Source organism: Coccinella septempunctata, chromosome 1, assembly GCF_907165205.1.
Source record: "Coccinella septempunctata chromosome 1, icCocSept1.1, whole genome shotgun sequence".
NCBI classification, from domain to species: Eukaryota; Metazoa; Arthropoda; class Insecta; order Coleoptera; family Coccinellidae; genus Coccinella; species Coccinella septempunctata.
The window spans coordinates 5745130-5770824 of record NC_058189.1 but is presented as its reverse complement, the minus strand read 5'-3'; the positions used below and the strand labels follow the sequence as shown (position 1 = coordinate 5770824).

The 25695-nt window shown below is 35.7% G+C and overlaps 3 protein-coding genes across 3 annotated transcripts in view; 1 reads left to right on the top strand and 2 right to left on the bottom strand.

Moving 5' to 3' along the window:
• LOC123319905 (E3 ubiquitin-protein ligase MYCBP2) overlaps positions 1–12098 on the bottom strand; it is a 149621-nt gene extending 137523 nt beyond the window's left edge. Inside the window, exons 1-14 of the mRNA XM_044906979.1 lie at positions 11681–12098; positions 9495–9727; positions 7404–7721; positions 7169–7336; positions 6891–7109; positions 4656–4827; positions 4398–4598; positions 4193–4345; positions 3863–4127; positions 1949–2129; positions 1722–1887; positions 1443–1591; positions 955–1387; positions 238–834 (exon numbers count right to left, since the gene is read on the bottom strand). Of these exons, the coding sequence (XP_044762914.1) occupies positions 238–834; positions 955–1387; positions 1443–1591; positions 1722–1887; positions 1949–2129; positions 3863–4127; positions 4193–4345; positions 4398–4598; positions 4656–4827; positions 6891–7109; positions 7169–7336; positions 7404–7721; positions 9495–9727; positions 11681–12038 (3613 nt within the window). The 5' untranslated portion in view covers positions 12039–12098. The remainder of the gene's footprint in view (positions 1–237; positions 835–954; positions 1388–1442; positions 1592–1721; positions 1888–1948; positions 2130–3862; positions 4128–4192; positions 4346–4397; positions 4599–4655; positions 4828–6890; positions 7110–7168; positions 7337–7403; positions 7722–9494; positions 9728–11680) is intronic.
• A 2121-nt stretch (positions 12099–14219) lies between these two features.
• LOC123322542 lies at positions 14220–15023 on the top strand. Its single transcript, XM_044910485.1, has one exon. The coding sequence runs from the start codon at positions 14220–14222 to the stop codon at positions 15021–15023; it is 804 nt and encodes a 267-aa protein (XP_044766420.1).
• Positions 15024–24179: 9156 nt separating this feature from the next.
• LOC123313164 (rhythmically expressed gene 2 protein-like) lies at positions 24180–25328 on the bottom strand. Its single transcript, XM_044897911.1, has one exon. It carries the CDS (start codon positions 25213–25215, stop codon positions 24433–24435), a length of 783 nt encoding a protein of 260 aa, XP_044753846.1. The 5' UTR covers positions 25216–25328; the 3' UTR covers positions 24180–24432.
• Between the last annotated feature and the right edge of the window lie 367 nt (positions 25329–25695).

The window sequence follows — 25695 nt, the reverse complement described above, 5'->3', positions numbered from 1 at the left end:
CCATGCGATATCTTTGGGGTGTTGTAGGAAGTACGCGGTATACACCTAAGATGTACCGAAAAGTAGTCCCAAATATGTGCTTTTTGGCAGCCACGGGATGTCCATGGACCATCCCTAGTATGTCCTATGTCCCGATAAGGACTGTCCCAGGAACTTACTCCTATTTTGTGAGAGGTATCCCTGGGATATCCATAGAATTTGCTTGTGTCATTACGATTAGAAGTGAAATTATCTTACCTAGAAGTATGTCCGTATCTGCCATAAACCTAACGGCTTCAATACTGTGTCCAGAGTAGCCCCACCCTCCTCCGTGACCTTCAAATCTATTGACAACCTGGTAGTCTTCTTTCGAGTATAATTTGCCGGAAATCAGCTGCCTCTCATCCGTGTCTTCTTTGACAGCCGCAAGTTGTAAATCGTGCGCAACTGTCAACGTATCCAACGTGCACAACAGATTGATAGCAGCCTGAAATCTTGTCACAAAGCAATTGGTGACCAGAGGCAGGGACAGCTCTGGTGATAAGATGGAGGTGATGTTGAAGTTTTTATCCCTGGCATTGTCGGTGGCCATGTACCGATTGTTGGATAGCTGCTTGTTGTCTAATTTGTTGATGGTTTTCGCGTTCAACTCCGACGATGTGATGTTGAAGCATTCAATTTCGTGATTTTTGACGTTATATGACCAGAGAACGTTGTAGATTGGATCGAGACATATTGTTTTGCCACAAAAGCTCAACTGATCTTTTCCTTTGAATGAATTGCAATTTCCATCTCGCTTATTGATGACCAGACACGAGAAGGATTTTGCGGTATCCTCGTGATTCGGAATCAGTACTGAAAGAAAATGTTGTCAGACCAAAATGAAACGCGGAATTTCCAAACGAAGCTTTCCTCCTAAGAGCTCGTTGGCAACTTCCAACGCATTCTATAGATCCTTTCCGTTCACAAACTCACCTAAAGAACTTTTAGTTGCTGTAACTGCAGATTTCGAAATGCTCAGAGCATTGATCAGACTCTCGTCAATCTTGATGAAGGTTTGGTCGCCAGATGCTCCCACCCATGTGGCACGTCTACCATGCCTGGGACCAATGTTTGGTACCTGGGTCGGAATCGAATACCAAGGAGATCTAGGAGAGATATATTTGGAACTACTGCTCTGCCCAGGCTGAGAATCTTGGGGGGAAATCACTGGGGATCTTCCCAATTGTCCTTTCTGGTGATTACCAAACGTGAATACCTCTCCCTTCGACGTGAGAACAACAGTATGATTATTTCCAGCTGCAACATGAACCGCACTGCAGGGTAACTTGACCAACTGGATGCTATTTTTCGCTAAAATATCTCCGCACCCAAGTTGGCCATAAATGTTCGAACCAAAGCTGTAAACCTGAAAAATATGACGATTTAACTGAGTTCAAGCGCTTCTTGTAATCTACCCCTACCTGACCATTCTGACAAAGCAAAACGCTATGATGTTGCCCACAAGCTATTTGAACGACTGGACTATTGCAAGGAAGTTGAACTTTGGCAGGAGGCAAACAGGCTATTCTTGTGGCATCCCTCTCAACATCAGAATTGACTTGATCTTTAGCTAAAATATTAGATGATGAAGAAGAACTATTATGGTTTATTGGTATATCCTTAGGCAGGTATATACCTCTACAGATTAGAAGACTGAAGGAATATCTAATGTTTTCATTCGGAAAGAGCTATACACTTACTTGATACAGAGCTACTCATATTAGATTGACGAATCAAATTATTGGATCTATGAACAGGGGACGCCGAAGGAGATTGTCTAGTGATTTTTATCTTCGAATTCTGCTTACTTGGTCCCGCTGTGGATTTTCTACCTTTGATTTTCCTTTCTTCCAGTCGTGTTTGAATCTGGAATTGAATATTCAGGACAATTCATTATTGAAATACGAATCGATGAAAGATAACACACCTGCTCCTGAAGTTTGCTCCGCTGACGAGGTGGAATCATCACTTTATCCCTGAATATTAGATCCAAGCGCATCATCCCAGCCAAATCTGCCAACTCAGAGTTATCAACCACCTCTCGCGCGCATATTCTACAGCAACCACATATGCTGCAGCCACTATCCCCTTCACCACATCCACATTCTCTGAAAATTTTAAAACAAATACTTAAGAGACGTTTTGCTTATTTATATTCCCAAAAAAAAACTTTTATACACCGCTCAAAAATTGGAGTAGATTGGAAAGAAAACTCCGTTTTTGTACTTGAATAAAATTTCCCGTATTGATGAACGATGATAATGAGTTGCAACTCATTGCTCATTGTTGTGTAGTATCAAAAAATCTGGATTAATTGTCTGGAGTACAACATGCGTTAAGAAGCCTGTCAATTTGAACAGCTCCAGCATTCTTTCGCGCTCTTAGCAACAACCATTCAACTCAATAAAAAGTTGCTAACCGTCTTTGGGTTTCTCAAAGTGCAGTTAGTAGAGAGCGAAATCGTTATAGTACTGGTGGAAGTACTATAGAACCAAAGAAGATTTCAATGTCAAAATATTTTATTACTCAATTCTCCTCCTAATTGGATACATTTATTACAGCGAACCTGCAACGTCTCCAGATCTTTCAAAACAAATGTTTCTTCTTGCTCTGCAAACCAGACCTCCACAGCTTTTATTACCTCCTCGTTGGAAGAAAATTTACGACCTTTTAAACTTTTTTTCAGTTGAGGAAAAAGATGATAGTCGGATGGAGGCAAATCTGGTGAATAAGGGGGGTGTTCTAGTAATTCAAATCCTAAATCGCGAAGTTTTTGAATGGCAAACAAAACACCTTTGGATAGCTTTCCGGGTCTTTTCTCCTTATTTTTTTCCCGAAGAGTGGTCAGTAATGTCGAATAGTAATCTCCGGTTATTGTTCTACCCTTATCCAAAAAATCAAACATGATTACTCCATGGCAATCCCAAAAAACTGAAGCAAGAACTTTTCCAGCAGATTTTTGGTCACGAAACTTCTTAGGTCTTGGAGAACCAGAATGTCGCCATTCCATCGATTGTTGCTTTGTTTTTGGATCGTAGAAATGTACCCAAGTTTCATCCATAGTAACAATTTGGTTTAAGAAGTCTACATCGTTTTCAAATCGAGCACAGATCGAACGCGATGCTTCTACCCTTTCACGCTTTTGGTCAACATTCAAACATTTGGGGATCCATTTTGCAGCAATTTTTCTCATGTCCAAATTGACGTGAACTATATGTTGAACGCGTTCGTATGAAATATTCTGTGCTTCAGAAATCCGTTTTAGCCAAATTCGACGGTCTGATGAAATCATGTCATGAACTGCATCGATATTTTCGGCGACTGACACAGAAACTGACCTTCCCGATCGGTCATTATTTTCAATGGAAAATTTACGTCTTTTGAAGCTTACACCCTTTTAAATACAGGTACTTGATTATGGCACGATGAATATTTACTGCGTAACTCTGGTTTACTTTTTTGACCTCAAACTTTACACTGACACTTCTAATGAGTTATTGTTCGTTGCTATGGTAACGCAATATTTTTTTATGCATGGAACTGATGGTGTAGGCTAACTAGATATCAATACATCCTCGTATGTTGTCGTTCTAAAGCAAATACAGAATCGTTTTCTTTTATTTCCCTTTTTTTGTAATAAAATATATCCGCAAATTATTCATTTGAATTTTTGAGTGGTGCATTTGGGAAATTTTGAAAAAACTCTTGATGTATGTAGGCAACACAAAGTTATATATTGTTTCAGATTCTAATTCAGCCAAGTTTGGGGTGAAAACTATTCTATTATGGTGCAAATTGACTTTACTGAAGTAAAAAAACGCAAAACCAAAATAATGCTTACTGTCCAGGACTCCTTTCAGAAATTGAGGAGAGACAGCTTATGGAATAACCGGTACATTCTCTGCAAATTGTACAAATCATACATCTGTCTTCATGCCAGGCATGCATCCCAGGAGGACACATGTTCATTTGAGATTCCATATTATTTCCATCCGATCTTCCAGGAATGTTTTCGGTTTCTTTCCTATTCTCGTCGACTTCTTCATATATATCCTGGTCATCTTGAGTAGCGCAAGTTTCCATGTCAACAACATTCGATGAACATCCTGCAATAATTGAGAAAGATCTCGAATAAATATCCGATATCCACACAAAAAATTTATATCCTCACCTTCTTTATTCACTGGTACAAATTCTCTTCCACATTGGTATTTATTGTTGATTCCGAATGTGAAAATTTGTCCTTTACTTGTGAGGGCCACTGCATGAGCTTTTCCCAAAGCAACTTGAGCAATAAATTCTCCTTTCAAATTGTATACAACACCTAAAAATCAATTCATAATTGCACAGCACATGTTTATTGTTGTGTGAAGTACCTGTAGTTGGATCAGCATGCGTTGTATCTTTTCCGAACATCAGCAGTTCGCCATCCCTAGTTACAAGAGCTGAAGTGCCATTGTTACATGCAGATGAAACTATGAACTGCCCGTCCACCTTGATGATCTTCTTCGGTTTTATAGACTTCGGTTGTCGTCTTACTTTACTTTGATCACCATCTTCACCTCTCCTCGCAGTACCTGAAATATTAAAAGAAAATTGAAATTCTGTTCAATCGAAGAAGTGTAATAACCTACCTGTGAAGAATGCTGAACCATCTTCTGTTAGAAGAATAGCGTGAAGACCATCGTGACCTACTGAAATATGGGTTATTTTTGGTGTTTTGGTGACCACTAGTTCCGCCCATTTGCTACTCCTGATTCCCGATTGTTTTATACCAAGAGCTGCGGCCTTGCCACAAAATAGAACCTGCGACAAGGAAGTCAACCGAATTATTGTATGAATAACATCGAGTACCTACTGGTCGAATATTGAGCTTGGCTAATCTTCGTGTTGAAGATGGATAAGGTACAGAAAAGACGCAAGTTGGTGTCAATTAAATTACGTTCATCCTGTGTATCAACCAGATCAGAGATAAGTTTTTGCAAAACTTTGATTGCTAGATCAAAAATTTGACAGTCACTCGATTTCCAGAATGAAATCACCGAAACTTTTCAAACCAAGAAAATTGAGAGAGTAGAGATTGAGAATCATTTAATGGTCGTTTTTGATGCAACAATGCTACCATGAATCCCCGTGATTGAATTATCACTCAAAAACAAATCAACGAGTATCCGTCAATCAAGCGTTGATTCCCCGATCAAACTTTGTGAAACCGATCGATAAAGGTCTGAAACTATGATTTTCAATAATAAATCAAGAAATCAAGAGCATATACACGATTGTTCAAATTCATTCGGGTAATGAACTCGACCAACGCTGCTTTATCTCCGAGAAAAAAAAAATGTATTTCCCTAATATATAATAATATATTGAATAATATACTGGATTTTTTTGAGAGTGATACTTTTTTTCAACAGAAGGTAGAACTGGTCAAAATGAAGCGTTTCACCAAAAATCACTTATACGAAACTTTCAAAATGACAAAGTATACGACCCTAGACCTAGACCCTAGTTTGTGGTTTCGTTTAGGATATTGGCTCGTTCGATATTTACGTGGTAAAGAAAATGGAAACTTAGAATTGCCGAATTGTTCTCATTATTTTTTAGTAACTTACACGATTTTATTAAATGGCTCATTTCGATGCCAACTGACAGAAAAGACCTAGGACACAAGTGTAAAAAATAGAATAATACTTCAAAACTTCACCAATGAAATTCGTCTAAATTATTCAAGGATTTTTGCACAACGTGCATCACAGTCTTCTTGTTCGAACCTACTAACAATCGTCGTAAAAATGGGATGAAATGGGGAAACATCATAACACTTTATCAACATAACTAACATAAGCACTTTCAAGAAACAGTCTCGATTTTCTACTTTGTTTTTACACCCTAAGTTGCACGATACAACAATAATGATTTTCTCAAAAGTGACCTGATTCATCTAATCCGATGAACTTGGTACTGAACTATTCATTGTCCAGCCATATGCTTATGTTTTGTTTCGTTTTTGCGATGCCGGAGTCACCTTCCACAGTCCCGTACTTGAAATTCAATGAAATTTTGTCGAACTTCTAGTAGACGTTGTATCTCAGCCATCTTGGATATTTTATATGGACAATTTCTGGTTAAACGACTTATTTTGATGAGTTCTACCTTCTGTCAAAAAAAAGCCCTATTATTTTTTAGTAACTTACACGATTTTTTGGAATGGCTCATTTCGATACCAACTGACAGAACAGACTTTTAGGACACAAGTGTAAAAAATAGAATAATACTTCAAAATCTCACCAATAAAATTCGTCCAAATTATTGAGGAATTATTTTGAACATTCCAACAATACATCATAGCACTTTTTTAACATAACTAACATAAGAACTTTCAAGAAACTGCCTCGTTTTTGAAATTTTTTTTTCACCCTAAATTAAACGATACAATCAATAATTATGATACTCTCAAAAGTGACCTGATGCATCTAATCCAATGAACTTGGTACTGAACCATTCATTGTCCAACCATATGTTTATGTTTTGTTTCGTTTTTGCGATGCCGGAGTCACCTTCCACAGTCCCGTACTTGAAATTTTGTCAAACTTTTTGGGGTTGTGTCTCAGCCATCTTGGATATTTTATATAGACAATTTTTGGTTAATTGACTTATTTTGATCAGTTCTACCTTCTGTCAAAAGTTGCAATTTCCTCTAAATTTCGAATTTGAATACACTATTGAGTCAATTAGTGACACAATAATTGGTCTTTAAATGAGTTTTCGAAGCCTGATCTTCTCTTAACATTTTCTTGTCTATATTCACGTCAAAAGCTCTTTCCTGAAGGGTAATACGATTTTTCAGAAGAAACTATGTGATTCACCTTTCCTGATACGGTTCTAATGAGGCCAAATTCTTTGCCAGCACATATCGTTGCGATTTCTTCATCAGTTCCAGTATTGACAGTGTGCGACAAACCTTCATCTTCGAACGATGAAGTTCCCAGTACCTCAACACACTTCCTTGCCAATTTCAGAGGTAATTCACTAATTACTGAAGCAGGAAGAACGTTCTGATTCAACATACGTATAACAAATCCATCCTAAAAGAAGAATCAGATATTATATTGAACCACATACACAAAATAATCCTACAACATACATCTTTTGAAGGTGATATGGTGCCCAAATATTCACCGTCTGAAAAAACTACAGCAGACGCTGCGTCTCTACTATGGAGAGGGACAGAGCCAGAAATCAGAAGATCGGTCCTTTCGACTGTCAGAAACTCCACACCCCTTCTTCCGCACAGTTTCAAATAGAGTTTCCCCTGAATAAAATAACCAAAAATCATTTTTAATGGGATAACATTAATTCCCAACAAGCTGATCACTCACCGCACAATAAATCAAACTGCCGTTATCGGTTGGATAAAAATCTGGCTTCCAAAGATAAATGTGGCCTTTCATAGTACCACCATATCCGCTACCGATTTTGAAGAGACCTTTAGAGGTGAATAAATACAGGTACAACCCATCCATTGCCAAGGATTTAGGTACCAAATTCAAGTTTTGAATGTCGTTGATCGTTTGAAGATAGAAAGAATCAGTTTTAGATGTGATGGGTATGCCATGAGTTATCCAATCCGGTCTTTGAATCTTCCCCAACAGAACACCATGCACACTTCTTTGTAAGGAGGAGAGGACTGCGGGCATCTGTGGAAAAAGTTTGTATGTGAAGAACAACGAGATTATTGTAACATTCTAATGACATCTTGATTATTTCAGCCTCAATTTCGGTAATATAAGTGTGGAAAGATCTGAACTAATTCAATATGTATTAAACTAATCGGCCTAACAAAGGCAACTTTACATTCAATATTTTCGAACTAGAAACTGATTAAATGATTCCCACAAAAATGAGTTTGCTAAACTAGCACGCGTGTAATAGTTTCGCTATCAAAATAGCATCTACCAAATATCTGATACCAAACGAGAAGATATATAAACAAGAATTCAACTCTACTCCTAAAAATCTAGTGGGGGGTAATGGAAGTTTCCAGAACATTTAGAGCAATTTCAGAGCAGGTATCAATTGAAGATCGGTGGTTAAATATTGTAGCAAAAGAAGCTTTCGCATTAACTTCCTATTAGTGTGTAAATGAAATCTTTATTCCTCGATGTTATCCCTTAGATTTCAATGAGTTTTCCAGGCTATGTCTGACTTTTTTGAGTTTGTTGGGTTATTGCACGTTATATACAGGGTGCATTTGAAGATGAGGCTTTTTTTCAACAGAAGGTAGAACTGGTCAAAATGAAGCGTTTCGCCAAAGATCACCTATACAAAACTTTCAAAATGGCAAAGTTAAAAAAAAACATGAAAATGATTAGGTACTGAAATAGAAAATAGATCACGACTCTAGACCGTTTGTTAGCTGAATTATCGCAAAGCAGTGGGAAAAAACTTATCTCCTGATTCGACCATGTGGTTTCGTTTAGGATATTGGCTCTTTCGATATTTACGTGGTAATTAAAATGGAAACTAAAGATTGCCGAATTATTCTCATTATTTTTTAGTAACTTACACTATTTTATGAATGGCTCATTTCGATATCAACTGACAGAAAAGAATCAGGACACAAGTGTAAGAATTAGAATAATACTTCAAAATCTCACCAATAAAATTCGTCTGCATTATTCACGAATTTTTTCACAAGCATCACAGTCTTCTTGTTCTACAATCGTCTTAAAAATATGATGAAATAGAGAAACATCATAGCACTTTTTCAACATAACTAACATAAGCACTTTCAAGAAACTGCCTCGATTTTCTACATTTTGTTTTCACCCTAAATTTCATGATAAAACAATTATGATTCTATTAAAAGTGACCTGATGCATCTAATCCGCTGAACTTGGTACTGAACCATTCATTGTACGGCCATATGTTCATGTTTTGTTTCGTTTTTGCGATGCCGAAGTCGCCTTCCACAGTCCCGTTCTTGAAATTTTCTCGAACTTCTAGGGGTTGTATCTCAGCCATCTTGGATATATTATATACAAATTTTTGGTTAAACGACTCATTTTGATGAGTTCTACCTTCTGTCAAAAAAGAAGCCCCACCTTTGAAAACGCCCTGTATAATCTCCGGATTGGAACATACATACCTTTCAACTCCCCACAATGCCGCAGGCTTCTTTGAATCTGTGAAAAACTAAGGGAGGACGAAAATTCATCCTTTGAAGCAGGCAGGCACAGCTAGTTTGCAATGAATCTCGAAAACAATAGCTTTTTTGAGTAAATAACCAAAAAACTCTTCCAGTGGGCCTTTCCAATTTGAAATTGAAAAACATTCCACGGGACAATATGTCATTCAAGAATAAAAAGTTGCAATGTCTCTGTAGTTTTTGTAAGTATGCCCAAATGTAATAAGGAAATTTTTACGAAGTGTAGGTATATAAAACAAAGAATCTAATTTCATTTTGATACCTGTATATTTTGAAGTGATAGGGCTCTTGGGCACATCAATAGAGCAGCAGTGGCAGATAAATATTTTCCAGTGTCTCCTCTGACGACAACAAGAGATAATAAACAAGCACAGGCTATCGCAGTTAAATGAGTTCCATCGTTTGCTACTGAGCTTTCAGGCCCGTGCAACGTTGCTAAGTCCAATAGCAAATCGAATAAGGGATCAATGATGTCCAACGGTTCTGATTTTAAATCTGAAAAATTGTATAAAATGTATTTTCATGTTTCAATAATTTGTGCAGGTAAACACGAAATAATCAAAGTGGAGGCCATAAATTTTTAATTGGGATAGTCTCTTATTTATTCAAGAGCCACTTGAATCTGTTGTGTTTCTCGAGTAGTTTTGACTGTTCTTTTTACCATATTTTACAAATTTTTATTGATCTGGATCAACGAATGGCGTAAGTCAGTATAATATTTCTCCAACGGGATGTTCCTAAAGTAGGTATTTTCAGCAAACAATCTAGATACCTACCTAATCTAGGGATTAAGGGAGTTCTCGCATTGCCCCTCCCCAAAAAATAGGAATGCTGCTTGCGACCCATTTCGTTTCATATTGATAATATGCATATACAGGCTGTATTTGAAAGTGAGGCTTTTTCAACAGAAGGTAGAACTGGTCAAATTAAAGCGTCTTAACAAAAATCACCAATAACATTCAAAATGACGAAGTTGAAAAAAAAATTGAAAATCATTACTGAAATAGATCCTAATATACGATCCTCGATCATTTGTTATCTGAATTATCGTAAAAGACAAAACTTATCTCGTGATGAGTGACTCAACATGAGCAATAAACTGTCTAAATTTCCTTACACTGTTTTCTCCCCAAATCGCCAGATACAACAATTTTTTCGAGTGACTTGTTGCGAATAGTCAGATAGACGCAGATTTACTGAACACTGAACCATTCATTGTCCAGCCATATGTTTATGTTTTGTTTTTCCAAGTCACCTGCTTCCACAGTCCCCCATACTGGAAATTTAATGAAACTTTTTAGAAATTCTATGGTTGTAACTCAGCCACCGCCCACCTTGCATATTTTATATGGGCAATTTTTGGCGAAAAATCTTATTTTCATGACTGTCAAAAAGAAAGCCTCACCTTTCAAAACACCCTGTATGGTTACCCACAAAATACTTATCTAGTGGTACCGGATTAGAAAAATTTCAATAGAGGTCAAAAACCATCTCTAATCTTATCTACAGGGTGAGTCTTTGACTCGTACGAATATTTCAACAGTAAATTCTTGAGGTCAAAAGAAACACTTGTTTTTTTGCCAGATTTTCCAAATCGGCTCGGTTTAAAAGATACAGGCTGATCTGAATTTCGAAATATAGAGATTCATTGATTTGATTAATCTTTTTCGAACACAAGATATCACTCTCGTCTTCCATTTTTCTCATTATGATTATTACGTATCATGAAAATACCAAAAATTCAAAGAACCCAACTCTTGAAATTGAGTTGGGCGCTATCTAATGAATATTTGAACGTTTTGGCAAATAGAAGTATTCTTCATATTTTCTCGTATATGTTCAAAGATTAAATAGTATCTGTGAAATTCGAAAAATTGGGTACCTACTATGATAAAAGATCCACAGATGTGTAAAGTTACAGATTGAGCTAGTTATTCTGAAGGTTATTTTGTTTTTCCAGGGGTGGCACAGCTCATAATGAAAACTTGAAAAAATGGTAAAGTGTTTCTTTTGACCCCAAAAATCTACTGTTGAAATATTTGGACGAGTCAGAGACTCATCCTGTATAAATATTACCAAAAAATTTTCCAAAATTCAGGTTTTTTTATCTAAACATCGAGTAAAATAACAAGGTTCGTAGGACCACCAAGAAGAGTGCTACCCTATCCTCTGAAGCCTCAGGAGAACATTAATTTCAACTTTATTCTTTTTTGAAGAGTTGAAGTACCACAGAACGTACAGGAAATGTCTTCCACAAGAATGAAACATCTTAAGTTAGCTTCTTGCCGCAGCTAGCATAAGTTTTCGCAGGTGCTCAGAGCATCTTCCATAAAAGTATCAGTAGACGCAGTATGACAAAATCTTTTCTCTGTTCTTGTTACTGAAGATTCTATACGAAATATCATATCAACATCAACAATATTCAATTAAATACGAATAAAGACAAACCTTCTGGGCTCTGCCCTTGTAACACATCAAGAAGTGCCGATAAAGCTTTGGTACACAATAGAGGATGAGTTATCCTACTCTCTTTTATGATCTCAAACACCGATCTTAGCCCTAGTCCAACGACTTTAGACACTTTCATTGGTGTGTAGGTGCAACTCTGACTATTTTCTTCAGTATCGCTCTCGATTTCACTTTGATCTTGCAAAGGAGCGCTGCAGCTACTCTGTAGATAATCCTGGCTGGCCTGCTTCATCCATCTATCCAGCACTGCCAAACGAATAGAGGCGAACACTGCGAACGCAGAAGCATTGCTTGGTAGTTCGATTTCGGGAGGCAGTTGAACATCCTCATACAGCATTTCTATTCGGTTTTTCTGCTTGGATCGGGACTTTGACTTCTTTTTGGGTTTCTTCCATTCCAGACGCTTCCTGAAAATATATGATGAGAAAAAGGAAGCATACTCTATCTCAGATATAAAGGTTTATAGGACTGATTGAGGAAGAGGTGTGTTTTACGGATTATACAAGTAATAAATTCAATTTCGATGGTTTCAGGATCCCCATCAACTTAAGACAGTCTTAAACTGTAGATCTAATTGATAACTCAAATATTCAGTGTATGATCTTCATCTTTGTAAACCAGCTTCAAAGCTAAGAGGGATCATTTTGATTATACTACAAATACTACACTCATGGACCAAATTCATTTCAAAATAACTTTTCAAGCTGTGCATCGATTATGATCATTTTATTGTCTATTTGTAGCTTATTTCATCTAGTTTATCACCTGAAATCGAGTTTGCAGTAATTTGATTTGAATTTGATGGTATACAGGGTTGAACTACACACCCTGTGGAGGTAATTAGTGACGCAATGATGGGTCTTTAAATGAGTTTTTGAAGCCTGATCTTCTCTTGATATTTTTCTGTTTGATTCAAGTCAATAGCTCCTTTCTGAAAGGAAATACGATTTTATAAATGGAACTATGCAATTTATAGCATTAAGACAACACCTACTTTTTGATCAAGAACACGGTTATCTTGTTGCGTAGCAACGTTATGATAAGTGTTTATGTAATTCATCTTGTCAGTTATAGTTCACTGGAATTTTAGGATTGCATTTAGCTAGTGATTCCGTGGAGGCAATACTCAATTTTAAAATAAAAAAATATGTTTATTTTTCATAACTTAATTTTTATATTCTTAATATGTTATCGTTAATGTTATGAAGTACATAGTTTCGTTTGATAAATCTTATTTACTTTCAGGAAAGAGATATTGACGTGAATTAAACAAGAAAATGTTAAGAGGAGATCGGGTTTCAAAAACTCATTCAAAGGCCCATCATTGCTTCACTAATTACCTCCACAGGGTGCTCAGAAATTTAGAGGATATTGCAACTTTCAGTTCTACCCTGTTTACCATCAAATTCAATTGAAATTCCTACAGACTCAACATCAGGTGATAAACTAGATGAGGTAGACAACAAAATGATCAAAATACATGCACACCTTAAAAAGTCATTCTGAAATGAATTCGGTAAAAATTGTGTATGTCCGGTTTTTTTATTCAGTATAGTTCTATAGAATCCATAGAAAGATACTAATGACGACTGAAGATTTCAGGTTGGATAAACTGAGATTTTTTTTAAATTCTCCTGGTAGCGCATAAACAGTATAACTATGAAATTCTAAAGGGCGAACCATTGGTAAAGAGAAAACTTTCAAAGGTGGTAAAGAGCATCTAGACTCTAGACAGTTTCGAATACCTTATTGGTTGGGTCACAGAAGTTACCTTGCAGTATGTTTGGGGAGGCATAAGACAGATCTTATTATCCTCATTAACGCAACAATGTAAAGTACCTAGATTTGATTGTAGATCCTATTATTGTTCCCTTTGCGGTAGCCATCAGCGACAATTTTATGTTAATCGACGATAATGCTTCTTGTCAGAATTGTCAAAGACCGCATAGAAATGCATGGCATTAATCGAATGGATTGGCCCGCTGCCTTTGGGAATTTTTTTTATTGAAGAACATACCTAGTCTACAATGTTACAGCAATTACACCGCTTACTTGACCCGCTGCAGACATTACAACAACACGCCAATGCTTTGACGGACATTTATCCTCATTTACACAATGCCGAATAGAGTAAGAGTAGTATGAATAGCTAGAGGGGACCCCACCCGATATTAAACCTTGATTTCAAGGTTTTTGTAATAGAATGAAGAATCTTTTTAAGGTCTAAAGACTCCACCAGATGGAATCTTCAATTTGTTCATTTCCCTACTATGTTGTCGCTTCCAAGGCAGCCTTGCTCTGCTCACTGTTGCCAGTTCAAGGAGGTTAACCAAACTTTTTACATCAGTAAAAAAAACAGCTCTATAATCAGGCAACATCTCGAATAAAGCTAGGTAAGAGTATGTCCGAAAGTTTTCCAATATCAAAAGGCTTACGACAGGGATGCTGTCTGTCCACCACGTTGTTCAAAATATATCTGAATGAAACGCTACGGAAATGGAGAAAATCTTGCAGTGGTATGGGAATACAACTTAACGATATAAAAACTTTGTACACTCTTCATTTCGCAGACGATCAGGTGGTAGTGGCCCAAGACAAGGAAGACTTAGAATTTATGGCAACAAGACTCTTCGCCGAATACGAAAAGTGGGGACTGTCTGTGAATAAAACGAAAACCAAATATTTATGCATTGGGCAGAAAGCAGATAGTTTACACTTGGAAGACAACATAGAAATTGGAACATGTAGTGAATATACTTACCTGGGTGCTCAAATTGATCACACCGGCCGAACAGAAACTGAGATTGGGCTGAGAATATTGAAGGGTAGAAGGGTCATCGGATGTTTGAACTCAATATTGTGGTCCAAAAACATTTCGCGGGAGAAAAAACATCAAATATATAATTCCATCTTTGAGGGTATAGTGCTATACGGCTGTGAGACGTGGCAATTGACTAAGGGTGTGGAACGTCGACTTTTGGCCCTTGAGATGGATTTCTGGCGACGATCTGCAGGAAAATCCAAAATGGACAAAGTGAGAAATGAAACGATCAGAAATATAATGCAAGTTGAAAGAACCATCATAGATGAAATCCAGAGAAGACAGCTGATTTGGTACGGGCATGTGGAAAGAATGTGCGACGAGCGCCTACCAAAGATGATACTGAAATGGACACCACCAGAAAGAAGAAAGAGAGGAAGGCCCAAAAAAACGTGGTTTGAGGGAATAGAAAAGGCTATGTCCGAAAGAAATCTACATCCAGGGGACTGGCAAGATAGAAAGGCTTGGAGATTAGGAACCGGAAGGCGTAGGACGCTATGAACCCGGATATATATATAGGTACATTTAGAGTCATTCGGGGTAACTGAGCGCAGTGGGCAAGTGTGCGCAGTGCGTATATCTCGACTATGCAATGTATGAAAGAGGAGTTCATTTGGGTGAAGCAAGGGCGCAGAATCGCCATATTAGTTTTTCATAGGAGTGCGCCGTGCCACGTTTCTTTAACTTTTTATTTGCAATCAATCAAATTTACTAGTTTTCTTGTTAATTTTTAGCATCTCTGCACATTCTGCCAGGTCCAAGTTCCGAGTCCCTCAGTGTTAAACAATAGTTTATTCGATCATAGGCATATTAATCTAAATATATAATAAAAAATTTTAGATTCTCTTAGCTGCTCAACTCTATAAGAACGTCAATTCAAATTTTGGCTTACTGGGGAAAGTGTGCGCGGGTTAGTGTGCGCATAGATTCATTATATGGACATTAGTTCAGTGAGGAATAAATTATGACATTGTTGATTTTCTTGGTTAAGACTCGATCAATATTGTCCTATTTGTTCAGAAAAATATGAAGAGCCACCAACAGGGGAATGTATCAAGTGTTGTGTTCACCAAGAATTGTGGCACGAACAATAATGCACTGCTTGTAAAAAGGCGCTTCTGTATTGACAATAAATAGCATTTCTCTAATATTGTAACTAAGATGTCTAAAACACTGGTGTGTGCACTTGTCACTTTTTGCAAGCATCAACATTTCAGAAAATCGGGGATATGGGATCAGTTTCGTGGCGGCGCCACCATGTCATTTGCTTCGTTCTGTCCTTGTTCTACCAAAGGAAGTCCAATGATACTCTCTCGTTTTATTTTGTTTTGCGTTGATATCGAATGTCGATCAACGTCCAACGAGTTCAAATTATGAACTTGAACTGGTGCATTTTGTCAGCTGTTAAGGAGTATTTGTGCTTTACAGTTCAATTTTCGTTGTAAAAACAAATCTGTCAATATTTCAACACTATCGAATAAGGGTTCGAATGAAGATTTACTGTTCTTCTTCAAGATAATTTCCGTTTGACAACTTGAATTCGTGAGGGGGGTATTTAAATATGATTTTAATAAAACACAGTTAATTGGTCAAATATCCAATATATTCAGTTGACGGAAAGGAAATTTTCACTATATCTACTCAGGAAGAATATTTGAAGTAACAGACTCGAATAGATTTATGTATTTCTAATTCTCAATACATGCTCACAATTCACATTACGTATTTCCAATACAGTTTCTTTGAAATATTGCTGAAGTTTCCATAAAACTTCGCTATATCGGTCCCGAATGTTCGTTCATCTGATTTGGATCTGCTTCAAATTCCAACAACACCTGTAGAGAGCTGTAGCTCTTGATTGTCCATATGGAAAACTGAACTTACTGAACGACATGTTGAAAAAATGAATGTTCTACACCCCTTTCTCGAAACTAATACATTTTCACACACCAATAATCGCTTATAAATACAACATATTCGTACGTAGTAGAAAATTATTTTCAAATATCAAATGACAATGCTCTGTCAAATTCTAAACAGCGCTACCTACAGTGGAAAAAACGAAACTGATCCCATATCCCCACGAAATTAAAAACAAAATCGAATCAGTGAATACACCAGAGTTTTAGACATCTTAATTGTAACATTTTGATGACATTATTTTGTAATTTGTTTTGATTGCGTGGTTCACTAAGCACTGCGTTCACTTACCCCGTGAGGGTGCGCACACCGCAATACGGGGCATGTGAACGCACTCCGACTTTCTCTATTAATTTTTTTTTTGCGGAAAGAAAACGTTTTTGTTTGTTTGCTTTTGGATGTTTTCTTATAGATTAGAAAATTCTCTATCTTATGAATATGTTTTAATTTTCCTAGCTTCAACATTTGAAACAGGGTATGGCTTGAAAGGCAAAAGTGCGCACAGTTGCCCCGAATGACTCTATACAAAATCGTTTTTCATTTCTCTAAATACTTTTCCTTCACTATTTTCTCCAATTTGGTTCGATTTTAAAACAATAATCAAACAATTTTATCGAACGAAATGAGTTTCGGAATATAGTTTTTCATTCATTTGATGAATCTTTTTCATAGCACCCACTTCTTCCAGTTTTCTCATTATGACCATTACCTACGTACAATAAAATACCAATTCAAAGAACCTAACTCTTGAAACTAAGTTGGACGCTATCTAATGAATATTTGAACGTTTTGTAAAATGAGGGTATTCTTCGTATTTTTTCGTATATAATGCGCCGTTTTCGAGTAATTGGAATTTCAAAAATCAAAACGTATCTGTAAAAACTAAAAAATTTTGTATAGGTATTGACCGAATGAATTACTTTTTAAAAAATCCACAGATGATGTGTAGTGTCTCAGATTTAACTAGTTATTCTGAAGGTAATTTTGTTTTTCCAGGAGTGGCACAGCTCATTATGAAATCTCAAAATGGCTATATCTTTTTATCAGGGCCGAATCGGAAAAAATGGAATAGGAAAAAAGTGTTTTTTTTGGCCTCAAAAATCTACTGTTAAAATATTTGTACGAGTCAAAGACTCACCCTGTATGCTCCCAGTTTCATGCTCGAAAAATATGTGAATAATTTTTATGATAATGATTTTTAGCATCGTCGATAGACCGAAAAACTGGCAAGTTTAACTGTTTATGGATCATTTTTTCCACAATCATAAACTTCTGGAGTCGAGCATGATTCACAAATACAGTCTATCGTCCAAAGGAGATAAATCTTTTGAATTTTGTGTAAAAATCGAGTGCTATCTGGCAAAGAACTCAATTCCTTACTTGAAATAAAAACCCATGGTTATTTGAATTCCACATTTGAAGATTTGTTTCCATCAAAAATCTCATCTTATACTGAAGGCATCGAACTGAATTTCTCAAAATTCATATAAGTATGAAAACTATGTGAATTCGAAGATTTTGTTCTAATTGCTACAGAAGTTGTTGAGTATCTAAATGATCTCTCTGTCGGATGGATCATGCATATCATCTCCTCTTCTCTTCTAATACTCTCATACATTATCAAAAAATCTCATCTTATATTGAAGGCATCGAACTGAAACTATGCGCCATTTGAAGATTTGGTTCTAATTGCCCCAGAAGTTTCTGAGTGGATGATCTCATATCGGATGGACCATGAACATCTCCTCTCACACTGAAGATATTGAACTGAATTACTCAAAATTCGTCTCCATATGAATACTATACAACATTTTTTATGAGTAGATAAAAATATTCCTTTCTGGAAAAATATAGTGTACTCCTTATCTATAGTTTTTTTTTATGAATACTCACAAATCTGTACAACACGAAATTCTGCAGAAATTTTCAGGGAATATCATAATAAATCAACTCTTTCGCGAAATAGATCATTTCATCAATATAACTCAGCATTTTATGTCGGATTATGTCGGAGAAAATTTGCATTACGGGATTCAGGTAATTCAGGTAATTCAATTCCATTTTAGGGTAGCGAAAATCCATTTGCGCTTGCTCTGTACAGTACAAAACCGTTGTGAACCACTCTACGAACAAGCCTATTAAGTTAATCTCCATTTTTTCTTGATAGTGACAATAATTTTTCTCTCGTGTCGATATTTAACATCCTATTAATCTCATAACGAATTGAATTTTGAAGTTTTTGTTACGTTACCAAGACTCACTTATCTCTTTTCTGTTATTATACTATATAATATACTATATGGGGTAACCAAATTTTTCAAGAATATGACCAGAGAAATCATCTGTGGGTATAATGAGATTTCCTCAATGGTCCATTTGGCATTATTCAAGAAGAATATTTGAATACACCGTGCCCGTATGATTCACAAAATACAAGCCTTTCAGATTTCAAAAAATGTTTTAGGAGAAACTTAACAACAATAGGTAGGTACCTAACCAGCTTGGAATATTCATCAGAAATTTTTTTTTTTTAATCGGTTCAATCCTAAAAATGCTTGTAACTCGAATACGGTGCTGTTTTTCGATTTTGCATTTTTGTTTTGCAGAATCAATGATAAAATTCCTAAATGGAGGAATTTCGATATCTTAAAAAATTTAGAATTTTGCTTGCATCGGTCAATCATTAGGTACTTATATTTGTATTGAATGAAATTTCAAAAATTACCAGAATAGGTCTTGCGTCGTTCGGAAGTTATCAGAAAAAAACTAAATAAAGGCAGTACCATTTGAAGGCACATATATTCGCAGGGAGGCGTGGTAGAAACAAAATTAAAGCATTCCTGACTCGTCCTTATACACTTTATTTACACTATCACACCTGAGCCGGGACATCCTGTATACAGGGTGTTTTCAAAGGTGAGGCTTTTTTTTGATAGAAGGTAGAACTCATCAAAATAGATCGTTGTCTATATAAAATATCCAAGATGGCTGAGATACAACCCCTAGAAGTTTGACAAAATTTCATTGAATTTCAAGTACGGGACTGTGGAAGGTGACTCCGGCATCGCAAAAACGAAACAAAACATAAGCATATGGGTGGCCAATGAATGGTTCAGTACCAAGTTCATCGGATTAGATGCATCAGGTCACTTTTGAGAGAATCATAATTGTTCTATCGTGCAATTTAGGGTGAAAAAAAAATGTAAAAATTGAGGCAGTTTCTTGAAAGTGCTTATGTTAGTTTTTATGAAAAAGTGCTAGGATGTTTACCCATTTCATTCAATTTTTACGACGATTGTTGGAATGTTCGAACAAGAAGATTGTGATGCTCATTGTGAAAAAATTCGTAAATATTTTGGACGAACTTTATTGGTGAGAGTTTGAAGTATCATTCTATTTTTTACACTTGTGTCCTAAGTCTCTTCTGTCAGTTATTATCGAAATGAGCCATTTCGTAAAATCGTGTAATTTACTAAAAAATAATGAGAACAATTCGGCAATCCTAAATATCGAACGAGCCAATATCCTAAACTAAACCACAAGGTCGAATCAGGAGATAATTTTTTTCCACTGCTTTGCGATAATTCAATAATTTCAAAAACCATTTTCAATTTTTTTTTCAACTTTGTCATTTTGAAAGTTTTGTATAGGTGATTTTTGGTGAAACGCTTCATTTTGACCAGTTCTACCTTCTGTTGAAAAAAAGCCTCACCTTCAAATACACCCTGTCATTGGGGTTGAATTCAAGCCTTGCCTTACGCGGTACGAACTGTAGAAGGTTGAATTTTCATTTCAATTTTTCTTGTCGATAATATATTTATGTATATTAACATTAATGGTCCACATTTATGTAGCGAATGCTTCATGAACATCAAATCCATAATGATTTTTTTAATATTCATCTCATTCAAATCGATATTTTAGCAATATTGGCTCATTTGAATTACCTGAAACCATCATTTCTAATAACATTAACACACAGAAGGATTACCTACAGTGCGTAATAGATACCTACATTCAGTAATTCAACGACAGAATTTTTTTATATATTCACGGACAGATCGAGTAGTATTTTAACGATCTACGCTCTTTTTGATAAAAGAAAATGATAAACGGTACGTCCCAAACTTGAGATAGGACGTCATCGAAAAATTTTTAAATGACAATCCTGATTCTATTATGACTATTCTTGTGTATAAAAAGTTAGGTAAACTTGCGTACCAAATTCAACAGATCGCAATTTAAAATACTCCTTGATTTACCAAATTCATTCCAAGTTAGGGATTCGCACTGCATATTATCATATTATATTATTATACGACTTGATTCCACTTGAGAAACACAAAGGGCTTGCAGAAGGTGTAGGCCCTCGTAACGTAGGCTATATAACTGATGAAATCTCGTCCATTATAATGGCACATGTAGTCGTTCTGGATCTAGATTGGTATAGGACAAAAAAATCGAGGTTGAATTTTACTTTGTGTAACTGTACAAGTTGGTCGTTAATTTGCGCATTCGCAGGTGCATGCACAGATGGAATGAAGCAATCAAACTCAATACAAAGGGTATGGGTCCCTTTAAATTCTTCAAAGTAACGTGCGTTCAAAAAAATTCGTCGTCAAGTAGGCTATGGAATTTTGAAGGCTGATGTTCGGTGGCTGAACGTATGTCTTTCCTTGAATTACTTCATCTTCCCAAAATGTAAACAATGATGACATTAACCTATATATCGTAATTTTGTACGGAAAGTTCAGAAAAGGTTACCTGTAAATTTCACCCAGCGTTCGAAAAGCATTTCTTTCATTGAGTAAGATGACAAGAATCCAAACAATCTGAGGCGGTTAGAAAAGTTCTTCGTAAAAATTTTAACCGTCCACTATTTTTATACGTAAGAGACATGAATCTTGAATTGATCGTGGTAGTATGTTTTTTTGTAAGAAGGTTCTAGTTACTTCAGTCATATGAATAGATCACAGTTAGATTCTCAATAATATGTTTATTAATTCTCTATAAAGTCATCACTGAAAATCCATGACTAAACTAAAAGAACTGAATTACATGAAAATAGCTATTGGACAATTTATTAAAATTCAATTCAGCTATGAAAAGGCATGATGCTTTCTTCTTCATAACGTTCTGCTATTGAAGTTCCATAAAAGAAAGTAGGTCCACATTTTGCCTTTGACTGATGCATACTGTCAGTATGCATCAGTTCAGTATGGTAGTGAACTCCAATTTTTCTCGGATGCTACAAGGTTAGGTAATCACAACCTTTTCAGTTTTCTGATAACATGTCAATCTTTATGGAAACAAATGGATATCTTTTTTTCAAAATCGGGTGACATAAGCCAACGGATACTCCATCCACTTGAGATAAAATCTCAAGAGAGGTTTGTCGAGCTTCTGTCACCATGTTTTCATTATTACTGAACTCTTGAGTTTTCTTTTTTGGTATACCACTTCCTTTTTTGTTTGAACATACCTGTTTCGTCAACACATCGCAAAACAGTACAATGGAAAAATTCATTCTTAATAATCAACAGCAACATAGGCTTCAATGAAGTCGCCGGAACAGAATATTTCCATTTTCCTTCAATTTTCTTTCCAATTTTGAAGTAGAATTCAATAGTAAAAGTCTTTCACACGTCCGTAAAAACCATCTTTATAATTTGCTGATAATTTTAATTCAACAACAACCCAAAATGCTAAAATGACAGTTCACCTGGAAAATAGTAAAGCACGAGCTAAGAATTACGTTTAGACACGAAATATCGACGTTCAAAATTCCATAGCCTACTTGACGACGAATTTTTTTGAACGCACGTTATAATGCATGGGCAGTTCGTTTGTGTTGTGACATTTGATAAATATTGGCGTTCACTCTTTGAAAAACAAATAAAAGTAGGTCATAAACATCAGAGAAGAGGTATTAAATGTCACATAGACACCAATATAGTAGGATTCAGTGGGGTTGTGTGAGTTTTTGCTCCGCTTCCTTTGTCGGCCTTCAATAAATTACAAATTAATTTATGGCAACACTTTTATGTGCACTTTAAGGAAGTATAAGTTTATCCTAGGTTTATCTATTCTACATATTACAAGAAATATTCTGCTATTTGTGATATATTCCTGATGACGCATGCAGAGTGGACTGCATACAGTTATAAAATTATGTACCTAAATGTATAAAGAAAGGCACAGCATATTAATCTGTATCCTTCAATTTGGCAAATAAATAATAGATAAATATTCATGGGAAGCTCTAGTTCTTCTTTTCCAATTCTAATAGATTTTACAAAAAAAAAAACAGATGTTTTCCGTTCTATTCGTTTCTACATGTCTTGAGACAAGTAATAATTCGCACTTTGTTAAGAAAATAACCCCACGCATTTGAGTACCTAACGAAAGTATCACTTTTGCGCACTAGTGCTGACATGTGATTTTCTCCCTGGATTGAGTAAAGGGTTCTCCAGAGTCCATCTCCGTCGGCGAAAAATTTTTTTTTTGAAATTCCGATAAAAATGATGATTGAAATAATTTGAATTTCATTCAATATTTATTTTGGAAAGTGGAAAGTTGGATGAGTTAAAATACTTATCTATATAACTCAAATGTTATTCGTGAATCGTTTCGGAAGTTTTTCGAAAAATAGATCTGAGGTAGATGCATCAGGATAGTGATCTGATAAATACTCCTACACAGTGATTACCAATGTTTTTGTTGTTTGTCAACGCATCAATTTCTTTCGCATTCTTATCCCAACATATCTTGTAATTGCGTGACATGACACTATGTAGGATTTGTGTGGTAAAATCGATGTGCATAGTAATCAACATATAAACATTCCTACGCAAAAAAAATTGAATTGTGCAATATTCGAAATCATAATAATGTAATAAAAAGTATCAACTTCCATAAAATAAAAGTAGCTTTAAATGTTCTACAGTGATTGGAAACCAAAATACTAATTCATCAGTCAACATGCTTGAGATCAAAAAAATTAAAAAATTAAAAGAATATTTTACATAAATCATATCAAAATACTACTGACAGAAGGCAAACATTCGTCAATGATGATCATACTTTACAATGTCCGGATGTTCCCTATAAGTTTCATGAAAATATGTAGAATATTCTTCTGGTTCGGGAAGCATTTTTTGTTGTTACTAAATTTAATTTGACACTCGTACAAATTTCACTACACAAGAACCGCGTAGAGTATCGATTTTTAATGACTCATTCGTATGTAGCTTCCATAAGTTAATATTAGGAAGGAGAGCATTATCCGTCTTGGCAAACAATCACATGTACTGTTTGAAAATTGTTTAGTTTAATTATCAAATTACAAGTTGAAGCCGGCAAAATTCAAATTGTTTACTCTGCAAAATTTTCCGTCCCCACTTGTACCTTCCAATAATAAAACAGCTGTCTTGTTGACAAGCATTGCAAACTGACAGATAGAGACTAGTATATGAACTACTCACAACTGAACTAAACATTTATCATCCAACTAAATATTCTATGGTCGGCTTCACTTATTCAACTCACTGCTACCTCTGACGGACGAGAACTCAATTACTGAAAGAAACCTCCATCTCGAACAATTAAATCGAAAATTCCCAGCCCATAGGTATTCTGTGAATCCCAGGTTTCCAAATACTATACAAGAATACATAAATTTAAGTAGAAAAATAGTAACTGCTAACTTTAATGCTTACTATATTCGACTCAAACAAGTTCTCGCAGATATCTTTATTGAGTTTCCACAAATCTGATACAGAGAAAGCAGAAAAATCCACAAAACTTATCAGTCTTGGTAGATTATGTTTATTTATCAATACTCAATTATACAAAAGCGATATTATGGAGTTTGATATCTTTGATGTTAACAAGTAAAAAAAAACATGAGTATTTACAAGATAATTTGATATGAAACATGAATAATTTATATCAGAGTAAATAGTTGATGCAATGAAAATAAATGAAAAAATTAAGGGCTATGTTTTGGCACCTCGTATTCGTTCCATTCAGCTCTCATATATTCCTTCAAACTTATTAAATCCACAAAAACTTTATCTTCTAACTCAGCCTGATTTGAAAATTTCGAAAGTTTCTTTTTTGTTATTAGAAAAGAGTTCCAGCCATGTCTTTTCGCTCCTTCGTAATCAAATTCCAAATTATCACCAATATGGAGACACTGCCGCTTCTTCAAATCTTCCAGCATGGACTCTTTCATCGCTCTATCGAAAATACGTTTATCTGGTTTCGAATAACCAACTTCATGTGAAGTTAAGATGAATTTAAAATACGAATCCATCTTAACATTGCATAAAATATCGTGTAATCTAGGATCCGAATTCGAAATGACACCCAGTGTTACGCCCCTGTCTTGTAAGTAGTTCAAAAGTTCCAAAGCTCCTGAAGCGGGTTTCCAACAGAATTCGGTTTTGTATATTTCGATCAAATCTTGGGATATTAAATCAAGCTTGGAATCAGCAATATCATTATGGCATCTTCTGAAAGTGTCGAACACAACGCGCCTCCACCAATTCTGCCAAGAAAGTCCAGTATCATAGCCGAAATGGGGATTTTCCTCGCTCATTTTCTTGAATTGATGTTTGAAACTGTCTGTTAGTTCATTCGTATCACATTTCACTCCGTATTTTCGTCCGATGTCACCATAGGTTTTTCCGATATTTGCCGTGAATTTTAGAAGGGTGTTGGTCACATCGAAAGTTATCAATCGAAACGGGAAAACTCTCTTGGCATTCATTTCACACTTACGTCAGTATATTCGAAGCTTATGAATTGAATAACACATCTCCAACGAATTTTCAACGTAGCAGTGTTCATGACCTAGTTGCCTTGAATCTAATGCGCTTTGTCATGCCTCTTATCGTCTTTCTTTGTATTAAATATTAGCTATGATTCATTTTCCAGAGATTTTTGTTGTGGAGTGGAATGACCATCAGTTTGTTGGAGAAAAGAAAGGAGTTAGATACTAGGTATATTTCATCCTATCGAACAAGATAGAATTGATTGAGACAGGAAATGAGCTAAAACACCTTTTATTCTGTTACTTTTTGCTTATACATCGTGTGCTCATACATATAGGTATCAGTATGTGAATGGAATTCATTACAAGTAGAATATAATTTTGCTCGGATAGGTTAATGCATATATCATCATATAATTTCGCCCCTATACAGGGTGTTTCCTAATTGAATGTCAATATTTATGGGGGTGGTTTTTG

Bases quoted from the DNA above. Each gene is read 5' to 3' on its own strand.
- LOC123322542 (XM_044910485.1), top strand. From the start codon at position 14,220: ATGGGAATACAACTTAACGATATAAAAACTTTGTACACTCTTCATTTC.
- LOC123313164 (XM_044897911.1), bottom strand. From the start codon at position 25,215: ATGAATGCCAAGAGAGTTTTCCCGTTTCGATTGATAACTTTCGATGTG.